At 45.1% G+C, this 18,361-nt stretch overlaps 1 protein-coding gene across 6 annotated transcripts in view; it reads left to right on the top strand.

Moving 5' to 3' along the window:
- The window catches only part of ACAN (aggrecan), an 85,690-nt gene extending 67,626 nt beyond the window's left edge, over positions 1 to 18,064 (top strand). For all 6 annotated transcript variants that reach the window (XM_080980232.1, XM_080980230.1, XM_080980235.1 and 3 more), the window contains 5 exons: positions 5,768 to 5,926; positions 6,730 to 6,812; positions 8,097 to 8,241; positions 10,933 to 11,115; positions 14,188 to 18,064. In XM_080980232.1, coding sequence (XP_080836358.1) covers positions 5,768 to 5,926; positions 6,730 to 6,812; positions 8,097 to 8,241; positions 10,933 to 11,115; positions 14,188 to 14,276 — 659 coding nt within the window. In that variant the 3' untranslated portion in view covers positions 14,277 to 18,064. The remainder of the gene's footprint in view (positions 1 to 5,767; positions 5,927 to 6,729; positions 6,813 to 8,096; positions 8,242 to 10,932; positions 11,116 to 14,187) is intronic.
- The last annotated feature ends 297 nt before the right edge of the window (positions 18,065 to 18,361 follow it).

Raw genomic sequence — 18,361 nt, forward strand, 5'->3', positions numbered from 1 at the left:
CTATATTTATCTTGTGTGTGGCAAGGAATTTCCATAGGTAGTTTCTGTCTTTCCCTTTTTATAACTCTTAAGACTCCTGGGTATTCTCTTGGTCACACTTAGAAACCAAAGGAAGCCTTCGTTGGGCAGTTCCCAACATTCTTTCTCTTGGTCACATTCTTAAATGTCCAAGCTTATGTCACCCTTCCAGCATTGTTCCAAAAACACAGGGTGGGATTATGGAGGTCTGACTCAAACCTACTGGACCCTACTGAAATGTGTAGAAGAAAGTAAAGGAGGCTGAAATCTGAGGTGCAATTGGGGAAAGGTGAAATATGTTGCCTTACCTCTGCAGCTTTAATCCCCTTGGTTATGTGTCTAAATGTATCCCTTCACTTTCTTCCTATGAATGAGTGGATTCACTTCTAGTGGGCAGAAGTGGGAGGGGGGGAGTGCTACATTAAGGGAGACGGCCCTACCATTAGGCTGAGTGAGATGACTGCTTCAGGAGACAAATGCTATTTGTGGCAGTAGCAGTACACTGTTTCTCCTTCACCCTTCTGTTGGTTGACAAAACTGTATGTGGCACAATGGCCCACTGTGCATGCCCCTAACTAACCTTCAGCATTACTTCTTCTTTTTTTTTTTTGGTGGGGGGGGCACTTCCAAACCATCATTTTTCAGATGGAATTCAATCACATACCAGCAAATTAGGTAAAGGGACCCCTGACCATTAGGTCCAGTCGTGGCCAACTCTGGAGTTGCGGCACTCATCTTGCTTTATTGGCCAAGGGAGCCAGCGTACAGCTTCCGGGTCATGTGGCCAGCATGACTAAGCCGCTTCTGGCGAACCAGAGCAGCGCACGGAAACGCCGTTTACCTTCCCGCTGGAGCGGTACCTATTTATCTACTTTCACTTTGAGGTGCTTTCGAACTGCTAGGTTGGCAGGAGCAGGGACCGAGCAACGGGAGCTCACCCCGTCACGGGGATTCGAACCACCAACCTTCTGATCAGCAAGCCCTAGGCTCTGTGGTTTAACCCACAGCGCCACCAGCAAATTATGGTTGCACAATTATGTTTGAGTGGGTGGTCTTGTGCAATAAACTCGCTTCCCAAAATGACTGGATTCTTTGGGATGGGGAAATGCCCTGGGATGATATTTGCTTTGATGCAGCCACATCCAACCACCCCACAAATGAATCAGGATGAATGCTCCTTAAACAGGCAACCCCATATAGCCTCCTTGCAAACAAAGCAGGATGAATGCCCAGTAAATTGGTCAGCTGGAAGCTGCCTCAATCAAAGCCAACCAGTTTTCTCTACTCTTTTCATAATGGTATAAATTCTGGTTATTCCTACCATCACTACCACCCCAGTTTGTTTATAAGTTCCAAACTTTAGCTTTTCCTCATGGGGAATACTCCAGCAGCAAGGAAAACATGATACCACTCCATGTGCCAACACGGATGAGTTCCTTGTTGGGGACAAAGAAGGAATATTTCTTTTCGAGCTGGGCTACGGAACTTCCCTTAGGAGCCTCAAGTAAAAGCATCCATCCGTCCATCCCATCTTCTTACTAATAGGCAGGCAGGATGAATTCACATCTGATGCCTCCTACATCTTTCTTCCTCCCACCCACGTTACTTGCAGAACAAGCTGAGAGCAACAAACAACCAGGCAGGGTTTTTGCCTGTTTACCTTGGCAAACAGGGCCAGAAAAGAAATGGACTGTGTACAACAAGGAGGGAGATGCTTTCTTAACCCAAGGGCCACATTTCCTTCTGGGAAATCTTCTGGGGGGGCGTGTGGAAGTTGTGAGTGGGACCAGGGACAAAAGTGGGAGGAGCAATGAATATAAATGTTACCTTAGTACATTCAGGTTAGCACATTCAGTATCTTCCTTCCAGGCAAACAAGAAATATTAGGAGAGTTTGCGAACATGTCAGGCAACTCTGGGGTTGCGGCGCTCATCTCGCTTTATTGGCTAAGGGAGCCAGTGTACAGCTTCCGGGTCATGTGGCCAGCATGACTAAGCCGCTTCTGGCGCACCAGAGCAGCGCACGGAAATGCCGTTTACCTTCCCGCTGGAGCGGTACCTATTTATCTACTTGCACTTGCTTTCAAACTGCTAGGTTGGCAGGAGTAGGGAACGAGCAATGGGAGCTCACCCTGTCGCGGGGATTCGAACCGCCGACCTTCTGATCGGCAAGCCCTAGGCTTTGTGGTTTAGACCACAAAATCTACTGATTACGGTATGTGGTTTAGGCCAGCATAATCTACTGAGATCTACCTTCTGATCGGCAGGCCCTAGGCTCTGTGGTTTAGACCACAAAATCTACTGATTATGTGGTTTAGACCAGCATAATCTACTGAGGAGGGTCCTGCTTCTTACAATATGCTCCATGGATTTCCACTGCCCTGTTAGGCATATTTAAATCAGCCTAAAGTTCTGCTCCAGCTCACTGTGTCCTAGATGCCATCTGCACTAGACATTTAAAGCAGTATCATACCACTTTAAAAAGTCATGGCTTCCACCAAAAGAACCTGGGGACTGCAGTGGGTTAAGGGTCGTGAAATCAGGTTCACCTAGCTAACCCAGTTTCTAGTATTACAAAACAGAGAGAAAAAGCTATCTCCATTGGTGTTCTACATATAATTCATAATTTTGTAATTTCTCCCTTACTTAATCATCATTTTTCTAATCTACAAAAAAAGCCCCTAACACTTTTGCTTTCCTCATAGTGAACATTCTCCAACTTTTGATCATCGGAGTGATCCAACACAACACAAAATATATTTACTTTTATAACAAAGCTAGATATGTATTATCTGTTGACCACAGCTCCAAGCCATGGCTGTTTAAAGTGGTATCGCAGTGCTTTAAATGTATGGTGTGAATCTGGCCCCAATTATTATTTTTTTAGGGCCTAACACAGTCTTGCAGCGATTTCTTTACCTGCTCACAATTTATCTCAGAAAACTTCCCTGCTCCCTCAAGCTCAGCTTCTTGGAATACAAGCGACTGACCATGTTGCCCTGTTCCCATTTTGGCAGTCTTAAAAGGCTCTTCCATTCTCCCCCTGTCTCTTTGGCACACTGTGATGTCCTTTAATGGGCTTTCGAAATTTTGCTCAGCTCTGTAGGGAGCCTCCTCGACAGGGAAGTCAATAACTCTTCTTGTCTGAGAGGACAACTGTGCATCACAGCAAAGTGCAACATAGGCGTCTACACGGCGGGCAGAAGACATTTTCTTCTCTGAGGTGGAGCAGCAAATGGGCTCCCCTTCCAAGTCAACATACATAATACCCAAAGCTGATCAAGTTATTTTGGCACCTAAGCAGAAGAGGAAAAAATTCCCACAAGCGCCTCTCTTCCCTGCCTGGCAGTGAAAATGCAACTGAAATATACTCAGAGTCGCAAAGTGATTTCATGCTCTTTATTCAGCTCATAGTGGTGAGGTGGAATGAATGAAAGTCCCCTCAAAGTATCTGCTTTATATACATTATTTACACAATGGGCTGCACATGATTGGCTAATTCTGGAATTCTACTGTAAGCCAATCAGGTTGTGGATTCACTTATATCTGGAGCATGATTGGGTGGTTCCTGCCAACCAATCATACTGCTGCATTGTTCTAGGACCAATCAGACTGCTGCATTCTGAATCCTATTGTTCTAGGACCAATCAGACTGCTGCAATTTGGATCCTATTGTTCTAGGACCAATCAGACTGCTGCAGTTTGGATCCTATGCAACTCAGTACATAACAGCAACAATAATAAATTAAATAGCTAACCTTTTGCTGACCTTCCACGAGGCCCAAAATCAGCTGCCTAAGGATAACTGGCTCGTTCTGCCTATGTAGCCAGAAATTGCAGTTGTTTGCAGGAGGGAAAACCCTGCTCAGAGATTTGCATGGGGCTGCCATTTTGTCACTAGGCAAAGTTGAAGGTTTTTGCCATCTGCATATGAAGCGCTTAACAGTTTGGGACTAGTTTGTTTGTTTCTTTTATTATTTATTTGATTTATTGAATTTATATACCGCCCTATACCCAGGGGTCTCACAGAATAAAATCAAGGGGATTACCTTATTCCAAATACACTCACTTGACTCCTTTGATCTGCAGAACTGGCACTGTTAGAGGTGCCACATAATACTTGTTCCACACTTGTGAAGTCTTTTGGTATAGCAGCACCTAAACATCAGAACTCCCTGCATATTGACATCAGTTAGGCGCATTTGCCGTAACCTTTTCAGACCTTGTTGAAAACGGAACATTCTTCAGGCAAGCCCACCTAGAAACATAGAAGCTGCTATGTGTTGTAATCATCTTCTATTTTAGTTTAGCAGTTTATTTTAATTTTAGCTTTGTTTAACTCTTTATTTTAATTATTTTATTATTATTATTATTTTAATACATGATTTTTAACATTGCCGTTCTTTGACCATTTTGGCTTTATTCTGTTTCTGCAAACTACTTAGAGGTTCTATTTACAATGAAGTGATACATACATTTTGTTAAATAAATAAATAAATAAATGTGTGTGCATATATTTTTAAAGCATATGCAGTTATTTGATATATGCGTGTACGTATTTAAAAGCATTTCTAAGCCACTTAATATCTGAAAATCCCTAAGTGGTATACAAAAATAACATAAAAACTAGAAGTTAGCATTATGAAAAAAACAGGTAAAAGCAGGTACAGGTAAAAGCAGAAATCTAGTAAAAGCAGGATCCAAACTTACGAGTCAAAAGGATGCATCTTTTCAAGATACCTGAAGCAACTGTTGGATAATGCTTCATGTAGGGCAGAGAGAAGACCATTCCACAGTGGCAAAAAATGCTTGTTTTAGGTCCCTGCCCTGTGATAGTCTGTAGGGTATGATGCCATGAGTAATATTATACGTCTCTACAAGGGCAGGCAGTATTTCTTCTTCTTCTTCTTCTTCTTCTTCTGGTTTTTATTTACACTTTTCAAGTTCATACATTTCATTAGTTTTACAATATATTTAACATTTCAAAGTTTGACTTCCTTCCCCCTCTTTCTGCGGTTCCTTAAATTTATTTTTTAATATCTTCGGCATATCCAAATTCATTTCATTTGCTCATTTAATTATCTACTTTAAATATATATACTCTTATGAAACTGCAGGTTATTACAATAATCCTGCCAATGTTTCTATCTGTTTGCAATTTATCTGTAAATATTCAATAAACCGTTTCCATTCTTTTATAAAAAGTTTGTTATGATTTGTTCTTCTTCTTCCGGTAAGTTTCGCCATTTCTGCATATTCCATAAGTTTCTGTATCCATTCTTCCTTTGCTGGGACTTCTGCTTCTTTCCACTTTTGGGCAAGTAACATTCTTGCCACTGTGGTAGCATACATAAATAAATTTCTATACAATTTAGGTAGTTCTGTCCCTATAATTCCCGAAAGTAAAGCTTCTGGTTTTTTTACAAAAGTTATTGAACATCCTTTTCAATTCATTGTATATCATTTCCCTGTAAGCTGTAACCTTCCTACAAGACCACCACATATAATAAAAAGAACCTTCTTTCTCTTTACATTTCCAACACTTGTTTGATTTAGATTTATACATTTTGTCACTTTACTCGGTGTTAGATACCGACAGTACATCATTTTCATATAATTTCCTCTTAAACAATAACATGCTGTAACTTTTATATCCATATAAGGCAGGCATTATTTCAGGTAACCTGGTCTTGAGTTGTTCAAGAACCTTTGCTTCTTGTTCACATGCATTCCCTCTTATTTATCTCCAGATCTGGCAGAATGTGAAGCAGGCTGGACCAAATTCCAAGGCAACTGTTACAAGCACTTTGAAGAAAAGCACACGTGGGTGGATGCTGAGAACCTCTGCCGAGAGCATCAGTCTCACCTGAGCAGTATCATCACTCCTGAAGAGCAGGAGTTTGTGAACAGTAAGTGTGGTGATTTGAGGAATATGCAGGGCCAGAGATCCAGGTTGCACTTTCCAAACAGGTGGCATTGGCTGATCAAGAAACTACAAATTCCTATTGAGTTTAGAAGTAGAATCAAAACGCTGCAATTTGCAGTCATTCCAGATTGGTTGTGGGGGGAGTTGTGGGGGGGTGGTGTAGTCAATTAATGCATTAGTGGTAGAATTATACTGGGCCACTCATCCATCATTCCGTTTTATTTGTCGTTTTATGATGTTTCCCCAGTGTTGTCATATTATTGCGGGTGGTGCTGTGGTCTAGACCACTGAGTCTCTTGGGCTGGCTGATCAGAAGGTCAGCAGGTTCAAATCCCCGCAACGGGGTGAGCTCCCATTGCTCTGTCCCAGCTCCTGCCAACCTAGCAGTTTGAAAGCACGCCAATGCAAGTAGATAAATAGGTACCACTGTGGCAGGAAGGTAAACGATGTTTCCGTGCGCTCTGGTTTCCGTCACGGCATTCTGTTGTGCCAGAGGCGGTTTAGTCCTGCTGGCCACATGAGCCAGAAAGCTGTCTGTGGACAAACGCCGGCACCCTCAGCCTGAAAGCAAGATGAGCGCCACAACCCCATAGTCGCCTTTGGCTGGACTTAACGGTCCAGGGGTCCTTTACCTTTTTACCTTACCTGTCTGGAAGAGCACCCAGACGCAACAAAAGGGGAAAAGGAAAGAGTGGAACATTTGTGGTGTGAAAATTTGCAGGATTTCAGCAGGAAGTTACAGGCTAACTTTCTAATCTTTATGCTCTCTCTGTCTCTCCTTTCTAGACAACGCTCAAGACTACCAGTGGATTGGCCTTAGTGACAGAGCAGTTGAGGATGACTTCCGCTGGTCTGATGGACACTCCCTTGTGAGTTACATTCCAGAAGGACATGGTTTTCAGTGAATGATCCTGGGCTGCTGGGAAACATTTCAGCATAAGAGCTTCCTTCCTCACAAGGAAATACAATTCTGGGCTCTATTTATTTTTGCCCCTCGTGCCCAAGAATGAAAGGGGCTTCTGTGTTTTGTGGGAAAGGACAAGAGACAGAGGCAACATTATCACAACACATTTAAAGCACTGTGATACCACTTTAAACAGTCGTGGCTTCCCCAACTGGAAATTGTAGTTTAAGGGATGCTGACAGTTGTTAGGAGACCTCTATTCTCCTCGCTGAGCTCCAATTCCCAGAGTTCTCTGCAAAGAAGGATTGGTTGTTTAACCTCTGGGAACTGGAGCTTTGTGAGGGTAATAGGGGGTCTCCTAACTACTCTCAACACCCTTAACAAACTACAGCTCCCAGAATTCTTTGGGGAAAGTCCTGACTGTTTGAAGTGGTATCATAGTGCTTTAGATACATGGTGTGCTTGTGACCAGAGTTAGGGCTGGCTGCAGGTTTGATTGGGGCTTTGACCACTTGCCCTTCAGAGCTGCCAAGTGTCCTATAAGGAGTTGGGCATATACAGGTACCTGCATGGCATTCGAATATTTTTGCTGGCAATAAGCCAGGCATAGGCAACCTTGGCCCTGCAGATGTTTGGGGCCTACAATTCCCATCATTCCTGACCACTGGTCCTGTTAGCTAGGGATCATGGGAGTTGTAGTCCCAAAACATCTGAAGAGCCAAGGTTGCCTATGCCTGCAATAAGTGGTAGTGGCTGGTGCTCATTGTGACTGGTAGGGTGGAAGGCAGGGAGGCCACCAGTAGGTGGAGCTAGAGCCAACAAGAAGCAGCGCTAGAGACAATAGAAGGTGGAGCAACTAATCCTCATTTTGTTCCCTTCCCTTCTACAAGGAGCAACATCAAAACTAAGGGTAAGGAACCTGGCAGGCAGTGCCAGCCTCTGGAATGGTAATAAGAAGGCAGGCAGGTGGGGCTGGCTAAAGCCAGACAGAGGTTGGTGTAACAATGCCGCATTTGCCCGGCTGGGCCAGATTCCACTGCCTGCAGAGCAAATAACAATAAGCCCCTCACTTTTCAGGATTATGGTCCCACCCTCACTTGCGGGACCCTGCAAAAACAAAACAAAAACCCACAGGTGATCTGATGGCCATTTTCTCCACCATTGGGTCTTATTAGACCCTAAGGAAAAGCCTCCCCAACTGTCTTCTCTGTCTAAGTTCCAATACCAGCTTCGTTCTCATCTCTCCTAGCAATATGAGAACTGGCGGCCCAACCAACCCGATAATTTCTTTGCCAAAGGAGAAGATTGTGTCGTAATGATCTGGCATGAGAAGGGAGAGTGGAACGACGTCCCCTGCAACTACCATCTCCCATTCACGTGCAAGAAAGGAACAGGTAAGGCTGGATTCCTGGCAGCAAGAGGTCTATGGGACAAGGAAGGATGAGATAGCAATCCTTCCCAAGGGCACTCGTGCAGGTGTGGGGAAATCTTTGGCCGTCCAGAGGTTGCTGAACTACAATTTCTAACAGTTCCCCAGCAAACATGGCCAATGACCAAGGGTGATGGGAGTTGTAATTCCACAACATCTAGGGAGCCAAAGGTTCGCCACACCTGCTGTCATGTGTGTGACTTGGGAGATCTGCAAGTCTGCCGTGTGAAAAAAATTCAGTAATTAAATCGGGTATGGGAAATGTGTTTCCAACCCCAGATGCAAATTGATTTCATTTTCCACCAGCCCCTTTGAAACCGTTTGAAGGCTAATGTCTGGGAAGGGGCATCAGTCTAGCAACATCAGCCACATGTTCCCCTTTCCTGAATTACCGTATTTTTCGCTCTATTAGACGCACCAGACCATAAGACGCACCTAGTTTTAAGGGGAGGAAAACAAGAAATAAAAAAGCAACGCAAAGCATCCTGAGCATCTCCAGGGATGCAAAAGCCAGGGATAGCCGTGCGAAGCCTCCGCAGGGCAGCAGGATCAAGGCTCCCCACTGCCCTGCGGAGGCTTCCCGCGGCTAAGCCAGAAGCTAGAACAGCTAGAGGGAGTACTGCGCTGCGCTCCCTCTAGCTGTTCTGGATTTTGGATAGCCCCGTGAAGCCTCCGCAGGGAACGGGGATGAAGACTCCCCGTGCCCTGCGGAGGCTTTCCGCAGCTATGCCAGAAGCCAGGACAGCCAGTGGGATCGCAGTGCAGCGATCCTGCTCGATGTCCTGGCTTCTTGTTTGGCCGCGCACAGCCTCTCCCGGGCAAGGGAAGCCTTCATTCCCTGTCCATGAGAGGCTGCGCGCAGCTAAGGCTCCCCCAAGAGCAGCGCTCCCTTTAAAGAGCGTGCGGAGTGTGTGTGCGGCTCTTTAAAGGGAGTGCAGAGCAGAACCTCCTGTCTGCATTTGTTCCATAAGATGCACACACATTTCCCCTTACTTTTTAGGAGGGGAAAGGTGCGTCTTATAGAGCGAAAAATGCGGTAAATTTTCCTCATAGGGTCAGTGACTCACACAGAGATGCAACAAGCGAAGTTGGAGGGCAGGAAACGTATTGTGCGATTGGACCATTCAGTCCCTCAAATGGCAGAAATCTGCCAGGGCTTTCTTTTCTCGGATAAAGCTGCTCTAGGTGGAAGTGACCTACTCAGAGTTAAAAGCATGCTTTGTGTTGGAGAACTGCGTTGCAAAATTCATAGGAGTGTGAATTTCAAAGGTCCGCTGAGTTCCACTATGCACGTTGTTTCAGGAATTGAAAATTAAGTAGTTCACCTTTAAATGTGGCCTGAATCAGATTCCCACCCACCCCTACTTCTCTAGATGCTAGTTAACCAGTTGTTTATAGCTCTAATCCTGGCTGCCACATTTAACAAAAAAGATGGCCATCTGCAGCCACTGAGCCTGGCTCATGGACCAGGCAACAGAATGCTCTTAGCAACCTTGGCGTCTGAAGGTCTCATAGACCAAACAGCAGACAAAGGCTTTAGTATGGAATCCCCCTTCCTGCATGGAACCAAAAGTCAGAGCAAGGATAAATTTTCAGAGAATCCGCTCCTGAGCCCAAGAAGTGCAGAGAACACCAACGGCATTTTAAGGACGGGACTAGCATCTCATACTTGCAAATCCCCCAAGATCTCTGTTTCTAACCTAGTTCCCCAACCCCATTAAAAAAAAATATTGAAGCACACTTTTTTCCTGAACCAAACTTCAATGTTTGCTTCACTCTTAACCCTCAAAAGGATTTGCTTTCAGGTTGTGAAAGCAGAAGAACTCTCTGGACTCAGAGCATCCTCCTGCGCTGCTAAGTAAGCAGGGATGGAGGAGGAGCTCAATTCTGTGTGCCTCTAAAGGAGAATTTACCAAATTTTCAAAAGAACGTGGGAGCCAAAGTGCAGCCATCCTTTGAAATTTGCACTTACTGTACCTGAATTCTGCAATTTACTTCTCCAGCCAAGTAATGTGCATAAATATATGCACACATATATTTGTGAAAAGGACATACAAAAGCGTGTTAAATTAGGGGAAGATTGTTTTGCAGAAATGTGTAAGCTATTTGTATGCAAAATTGCATACAAAATTGTGTGTGTGTGTGTGTGTGTGTGTGTGTGTGTGTGTATTAGAAGAAATTTGCACTAGAATGTGCATAAATTTACATTAGAGCTGTGAAAAACAGACACAATTAAATGTGGAGAAACTGAACTTAAAATTGGAAAAATGAGAAAAACGAGCGACTGTTCTGTGTATGACTCCTGAGTGTAAGGAGACAGGTACTGAGCGGCCTCGACAGACGTCCTTCTCTGAGCTCAGGTGACTGATTCTGCTGCATATCTGTATCAAGAGCGACTGAATGTTACAATCACACCAATGAAGAGACAGAGCAGAATTAGACAGTCAAATTGGATGCTGATGATGTAATGTGAAAACCAGAGCAGTAAATCATACAGAGACACAGCATCCTATCAACTGGTTAGCAATATGGTGTCACACATTTTTAATATTAAAAGTTCTTGCGATGATAGGAGAAGAAGGTTAGGAGTATCACACCAGCCACTGAGCTGCTTTGTGCTGAAAGCAACTTTGAAGGCTTTCTTTTCCTCCACCAGTTTCCTGTGGAGACCCACCCGTAGTTGAGAACGCCAGGCACTTTGGAAAGAAGAAAGACCGCTATGAGATCAACTCCATGGTGCGGTACCAGTGCAATCAGGGCTACATTCAGCGCCATCTGCCCACCATCCGGTGTCAACCCAACGGGCACTGGGAAGAGCCACGGATAGCCTGTATTGATCGTATGTAATGGTCTATCTTATTTGTACTGTGAACCAATATCCTGATTCAGTATAAGACAGCTTCCTGTGTTTCTGTGTAACCTCCATGCAAGTTGTATGCGAATGTATCACCACAAATGCTCAATAAATAGTCAGTCTCAAAACTCCCAGGGACAGAGAGTGCGGAAGAGTTTATCCAACTCCCATTTGAGTTAAACAGATGGCGTGTGTATGCAGTCCATCGACCTTTGCCAGCCAGTAGTTGACCCACACTTTCCAGGGGAAATTTCCCATCGCTTTTCTCATTGGACTTCTTGTGGTTAGAAAAGCGATGAGATATTTGCACTAGAAAGATGTAGGGTGATGACCAAATTTTGTGCAAATGCACAGCTATACTGGAAAGGCCTTCATGAATGCAGTACCTACACTGGACCAGAATGCTCTCTGGTACACCCAAGTATTCTTCTCTAGCTTTTTCTTCCTAATTAAGAATGATCAGACAGTTCACACCCACAGCAAGGGAGAGGCTGGCTGAAGCTTCCTCATGAGTGACAATGATGCTCTTAGTTAAAGCTCAGTCTGACAAGGACTCCAGGTCTACCCCTCTCCCAGGCAGAACTGGCTCACAAGGGCCAGCTGGATATTCAGCTTGGGGGACGCTTCATTCCATAGCGATGCCAACAGCTGGCAAGTCCTTCTTGGCCAACATGCTGTGCTCAGCAGACTCTCTGTAAGTCTTTGAGTTCTCTGGCTTGTGAACGGACAGAGGGCAGGGATAAGATTTGCAGGGGTAGAGGAGAGGCAGCTAGATGGAAGCTCCCATGCCACCCTTTCAATTGGCTAATAAAAGGTTTGGGAATCAACTTAACTATGGGTTTTCCTTTAAGGATCCTGACTAGGGATGGGGGAGAAGTTCAGCTCAGTTTGCATTTTAATGGGGACCTCCCAAATTCACACTTCCTGACACGATACACAAATCAAAACCATGCTGTCCTTTGAAGTCCACACCTCTCCTAAAGTTATGGTGCAGTTTGCCAACCAAATGATGAGTAGGAAAAAGTGCACGTTAGGCAAAAGTGTGCATAAAAATGTGCCTTTTCCTGAAGATATGCAAAAATGCATTATGTAGCGAGAAAATGGCTTGCAGAAAAATGTGTATATTAAGACAGAATTGCATGCAAAATATTAAGAGAAATGTGCACTAAATGCTGCCCATTTTCATGATGACTTAAAAAAAATATATCACAAACTGTTGGGGAAATCTGGAAACCAAACTTCAGATGGGGGAGATGAGAACTGAAATTTACAGATTCACCCATCCCTCTTCCTGAATGTAAAGTACCGTATTTTTCGCTCTATAAGGCGCACCAGACCACAAGACGCACCTAGTTTTTGGAGGAGGAAAACAAGAAAAAAAATATTCTGAATCTCAGAAGCCAGAACAGCAAGAGGGGTCACTGCGCAGTGAAAGCAGCAATCCCTCTTGCTGTTCTGGCTTCTGGGATAGCTGCGCAGCCTGCATTCGCTCCATAAGATGCACACACATTTCCCCTTACTTTTTAGGAGGGAAAAAGTCAGTCTTATAGAGCAAGAAATACGGCATTCGGGGAAAAGAAATACTAAATAGATCCAGGGTTGGGGGCATGTTTGGAAAAAATAGGCTTGTAGCCAATTAAGTCTTACTCCATTGAAATGAATGTGCCTAAGTTAGTTATGTTGATTAACTTTAATGGGTCTGCTCTGAGTTGGACTGGCATTGAATACAACCAATAACTCTTCCCTTCTCCAGATTTAACCTACACACCTCCTCTGACCCTTGGGCTGTCTGGGGGCACTCTTGCATTGGTTGAAGATACCCACATCCCACCATCAGAGGTAGCCAGATGTTGTTGACTACAATGCCCACCATCCCTGACCATTGGCCATGCTGACTTGGACTGATGGGAGTTGAAGTTCAACAACATCTGGAGGGTGTCACATTGGCTACCCATGATGCGGGTAGCGCTGTGGTCTAAACCACTGAGCCTCTTGCTGGTTGGAAGGTCAGCGGTTCAAATCCCCGTGACGGAGTGAGCTCCCGTTGCTCTGTCCCAGCTCCGGCCAACTTAGCAGTTTGAAAGCACACCAGTGCAAGTACATAAATAGGTACCGCTGCAGCAGGAAGGTAAACGGCATTTCCATGCACTCTGGCACTCATCACGGTGTTCCATTGCACCAGAAATGGTTTAGTCCTGTTGGCCACATGACCCAGAAAGCTTTCTGTGGACAAACACTGGCTCTTTTGGCCTGAAAGCAAGATGAGCGCTGCAACCCCATAGTCGCCTTTGAGCGGACTTAACCGTCCAGGGGTCATTTACCTTTACCTTTTACAGGTGTGGCTCAGCTGGCTCTTAGCTCTGTGAACACTTTGTGCAAGCAAATCAGAAGGCTAAAAAAAAAGGCCATCTGGAGGAGCCCATTGTCAATGAAGTAGCTTGCTTTAAAAAAAAAAATTGTCACAGGGCAGAGGTTGTTTTGAATTTTGTATCAGGCACCAACGTCTCTTGGGCTATTTTTTTTTTTTTTCTGGATTCCTCCTCCGCAAAGAGAAAGCTCTCTTCTCTTCTCCAGCTATGGCTCCTTGAACAGGGAGCAATGTAAGAGAGTCTGCCTCATGGGCTGGCGATGTCTCGGCCTATCAACCGTTATTGGAAAGGGCAGACTTTATTCCCTCACCCCACCCCACCCCACAACGGACAGTAGCAGAGTTGTCTGTGGCACCCTCAAATCTCTTTCCCCTTAGTGTTAGGTGGAAGGGACAGAGCCTGCGACCAAGTGCCATAGATGGGGGCAAACCCACCCAGCTGGTTCATTGGGTCCCAGAGCACTGGAGGTGAGAGAAGGCCTGATTGTGCGATGGTGAGAATGCTGGCGCCATGGCACGTTCAGCACGGCCAGCCGGAGAAACAACATGCTACAGCCTCGGCAGTGTTTTTCCAGAGAGCAAGAGGGAGAGAGGCATTTGGTCAAGCCAGCTGAGGACAAACAGGGCCTCTGTAACCTCTATCCCTAGGTAACAAGGTGCCTTTTCTTCTTCTTCTTCCCCTCCCACAGCCTCCACCTACAAGCACAGACTACATAAGAGGAGCGCAAGGACTCGATCAAGGACCAATGGAGGAATGGCGCAGAGACCCACCCATTAAAGAAGAGACAGAGAGAGGAGATAAGAGAGAGAGAGAGATTTTATGGAACAGTTATATTAACAGATTCGATTTCTTCTTGTTGCTTTTTTGTTGTTGTTATATAAGGGGAAAAATATATTAAAGAAAAATCCACCTTGTGCATATGTAAAAAGAGAGAGACAGAGAGAGAAACTTTTGCAAAACAGCAAAGCAAAAGCTTTTTTTTTTTTTTTTTACTAACCGTCTGGATCCAATTATCTTTGTGCCTTTTCGGGGAAGGGGATGGAGAGGGTCGCAAGAGGGTGAGGGTTAAGTTAAATAATAAAGAAGATTTGCTATTTTTTTGTGGGGGAGGTCCTGGTTTTATTCACAGGCCATGTAATTATTTAATCTGCAGGGTGGACAAGACTCTCTCTTTTTCTTTTTCTTTTGTAAGCCGTTGTGTTTCTCCTTCCCTGTCCCACTCAGCTTCTTCCCACTGTTGCAGCTTACCTTGTAGGGTTCAGAGGGAGCCACTGGGAATGTGTAAATCGAGAGAGAGAGAGAGAGAGAGAGAGAGAGAGATGAAATGGGCTGAATCTTTTCAATGAGAAAAGGAATGGAAAAGAGGATTTCCGCCTCTCCCAGGGAGGTGGGGGAAACAGCCATTGCTCATTTGGAAATGTCAATTCTTTTAAATAAATGCAAAATGTAAAATAATGTGTGAAGGCTGAAATTAACCAGAACATCAGACTAGCCAGAGTGGCATTCATATAAAGGATGAAGGGCACAGTTAAAAGCTGGACCTCTGAAGCTGTTTTAGTTCTTGTCAGTTTCCAGCTACTCTCGGCCAATTTCTCCTCCCCTCCAATTTTATTTTATTTTATCTCTAAAGTTGTGTGAAGGAAATGAGAGAGTAAATGACTGGAGCAACAAAATTCAGGTCTTGTTACTGACAATTGGCAAGCCAGCTTCATATATACACCTATGAATCAACCTTAGTGGGTCGTTCCAGAGATTCCCCCTCAAGTCCCAACATGCTGAATGCACAGAGGCAATATCTGTTTTCAGCCGCTGTGTGAATGAATGTAACCGCTTTGTAAGCTGTCCGTCTGTATCATCCTGTCAGGTGTTGATCATTGGGCCACACTCTTTGATCCCCAGAATTTTGTTGAAACAAAAGTGTAGTTGAAACAATACTTGACAAGAAGTTACAGAGGTGCAACTTGTGGTCAGTTACCATGTTGGTCAGTGGTCATCTGTATTAGCTTCCTAGCTCAAGTCAAATGCTGTTGCAAAGTTCTTAAGCAGGGCCCAGGAAGCTGTCATATCCAGTTGGGCCATAAGGTCCATCAAGCACAGCACTGTCTACATCAGGGTTTCCCAAACTTGGGTCTCTAACTGTTTGGGGTACTACGATTCCCGTCATCCCTGACCACTGGTCCTGCTAACTAGAGATGATGGGAGTTGTAGTTCAACAGCAGCTGAAGACCCAAATTTGGGGAACACTGGTACAAGCATAGAATCATAGAGTTGAAAGGGACCCTGAGGATCATCTTGATCCAACCCCCACCGATGCAGGAATATGTAGCTGTCCCATAAAGCGATCGAACTTGCAACTTTGACATTCTCAGCACCATGCTCTAACCAACTGAGTTATCCGGGCTGGTCTACACTGACTGGCAGGAACAGCTTTTGAAGATTTCAGCCCAGGGCTTTCCCCAGCCCTACAGGGAGATGCGAGGGATTGAAACTGGGGCCTTCTGCACTCAAAGCGGATGTTCTCCCGCTGAGCCATGGCCCTTCAGTTCAAAGCATGATAGCATCCTCAGCACCGGTAACCAAAGATAGACTTCCTCTGCCTTTTGAGGCTCCCTCTCGTTTTTAGCTACCGTGATTGGCATCTGCCCCATAAAACTGTCTAATCTAATAAAAAAAAGTGGGGGAAATAACACCCAAAGCTTTTAGTCAAATTTATTCTGGATGATGAGCAGGTCCAGGAATTAGATGCATTTTTTCATGCAAATGTGTGGGGCAGTATCCAATGTAGTGCTAAATTAAAGCCACTTAGTGGCTAACTTGTTCCTCTGGAGAAATGTTTTGTACCAGCAGGATGTTGTGTTGTGCGAGAAAATGCACCAGCAAGTGGCTGGTAGCTTTGCTGCACAATAGATTGTGCAAGCTGTTGCACAATTGAGTTTCTGGTTGTGCAACTGTTTCCTGCAGTGGAAGACTTACAGAGTTGGAAAGGGACTACAGAAGCCATCTTGTCCAACCCCATGCAGTGCAGGAATCTTTTGCCCAATGTGGGGCTCCAACCCACAACCCTGAGATTAAGAGTCTTATGCTCTGCTATCTGAGCTAACCCGGTTGTGTTGAATTAAAGCTCGCCCTTGCACTGGGACAGAGAACACGGGATACAGACCATGGCTACTTCACATTTAACCCCTGTCTCTAAGCAGCTCAAGGGGCGCGGGTGGCGCTGTGGGTTAAACCACAGAGCCTAGGACTTGCCGATCAGAAGGTCGGCAGTTCGAATCCCCGCGATGGGGTGAGCTCCCGTTGCTCGGTCCCTGCTCCTGCCAACCTAGCAGTTCGAAAGCAGGTCAAAGTGCAAGTAGATAAATAGGTACCACTCCAGCGGGAAGGTAAACGGCGTTTCCGTGCGCTGCTCTGGTTCGCCAGAAGCGGCTTAGTCATGCTGGCCACTTGACCTGGAAGCTGTACGCCGGCTCCCTCGGCCAATAAAGCGAGATGAGCGCCACAACCCCAGAGTCGTCCGCAACTGGACCTAATGGTCAGGGGTCCCTTTTTCCTTTACTAAGCAGCTCAGGATAGCGGACAAGGGTCCATGCCGTTTTATCCTCACAACAACCTTGTGAGGTGGGTTTCACTTCCCTCTGTTTGTTCCGAACCTGCTGTCAGTCATTTCATTGGCTTATTTCCCCTGTCAGAGTAATGCTTGAATTATGCAGAGGGGGGCAGGAAGGTTGTGGCGTCCTTCGTGAAGTCTACAAAGTCCATCTTTGAATTTCTCTACTTTTAGCCAAACATCCCACTCCGCTTGCCATAGCTTTCTAAAAAAAAAAACCACAGGTGTTCAGGAGCTGGCACAAAACAGTAAGGGGGCTGAGCCCCCTCTGGCCTGCGTATAATTTGAGCCACACTCAGCTGACAACATCATGGGTTTGTTTCTTTGGCCATCTTCTCCCTGCTTTCCTGAGTGCATCTTAAAGATGCAAGTAGAGGACATAGAAATAGATCTATAACGCAACTTCATAAGCCTGTGTCCCCCCACCATGGCTGTTTCCTTACCCCCCCCCCCCACCAGGACATATGGAAAAGCAGCTCCCATCCTGAGATGGCGCTCTCTCAAGGGGGACCGTGCCGGGCACTTGAGTTCCCTGCACCTATTTATATATATTTTTTAAAAACCATAATGGTAATAATTATTGAAAACAAGGAGAAAACTGGTCATTTTTACAATAATTTAAATGGACTCGCCAATGTCTCAAGGATGCTGGTAGGAGCCTGGCTTTTGATGTGTGTTCTGTTTTCAAAGTGGGGGGGTGGGAATGGTCTGGGGGTGGGGGGATGTGGAATGAAGCAAAGAAGAGCTTGCCTGATTTTTTTGTTTTCTGTAAAAATAAAAAAAAAAGAGGTAGGAAGAAACCCAACCCAGAATATTTTCTTCTTCCCTCCTTTTTTTTTTTTTAGCAGGGGTGGGGGTGGGGGGTGTTTAACTCTTATGCATAAAATGCAAGATTCAAAATTAAAACAGCTATCGGCGCTGTTGTGAACCCTGTAAAATAAAAGTTTGTTGTATTTTATCCTTGCGGAGGTGCTGGTTGCATGCTGTGTGTGTGTTCTGTGTGTGTGCATTTGGGAACACATGTGCACACATCGTCGCAGGTCAGAAGCCACGTTACAGAACAAAGGGGTTATGTCAAAAGCACAGTGGTGGAGTTTAGGGACTGTAAATAAACTTATGTATTGATCAGGACAAGGCAAAGGCATCCAGTATAGACTGCAATCACTCCCAGCCTCAAGCAATGCAGGGCTGCTCTGCAGGAAAATAGGAAGCTGCCTTTTGTCAGGTCAGAATAATTCTCCACCCAGCTCAGTAC

Source organism: Podarcis pityusensis, assembly GCF_964106645.2.
Source record: "Podarcis pityusensis genome assembly, chromosome: 14".
Taxonomy (NCBI): Eukaryota; Metazoa; Chordata; class Lepidosauria; order Squamata; family Lacertidae; genus Podarcis; species Podarcis pityusensis.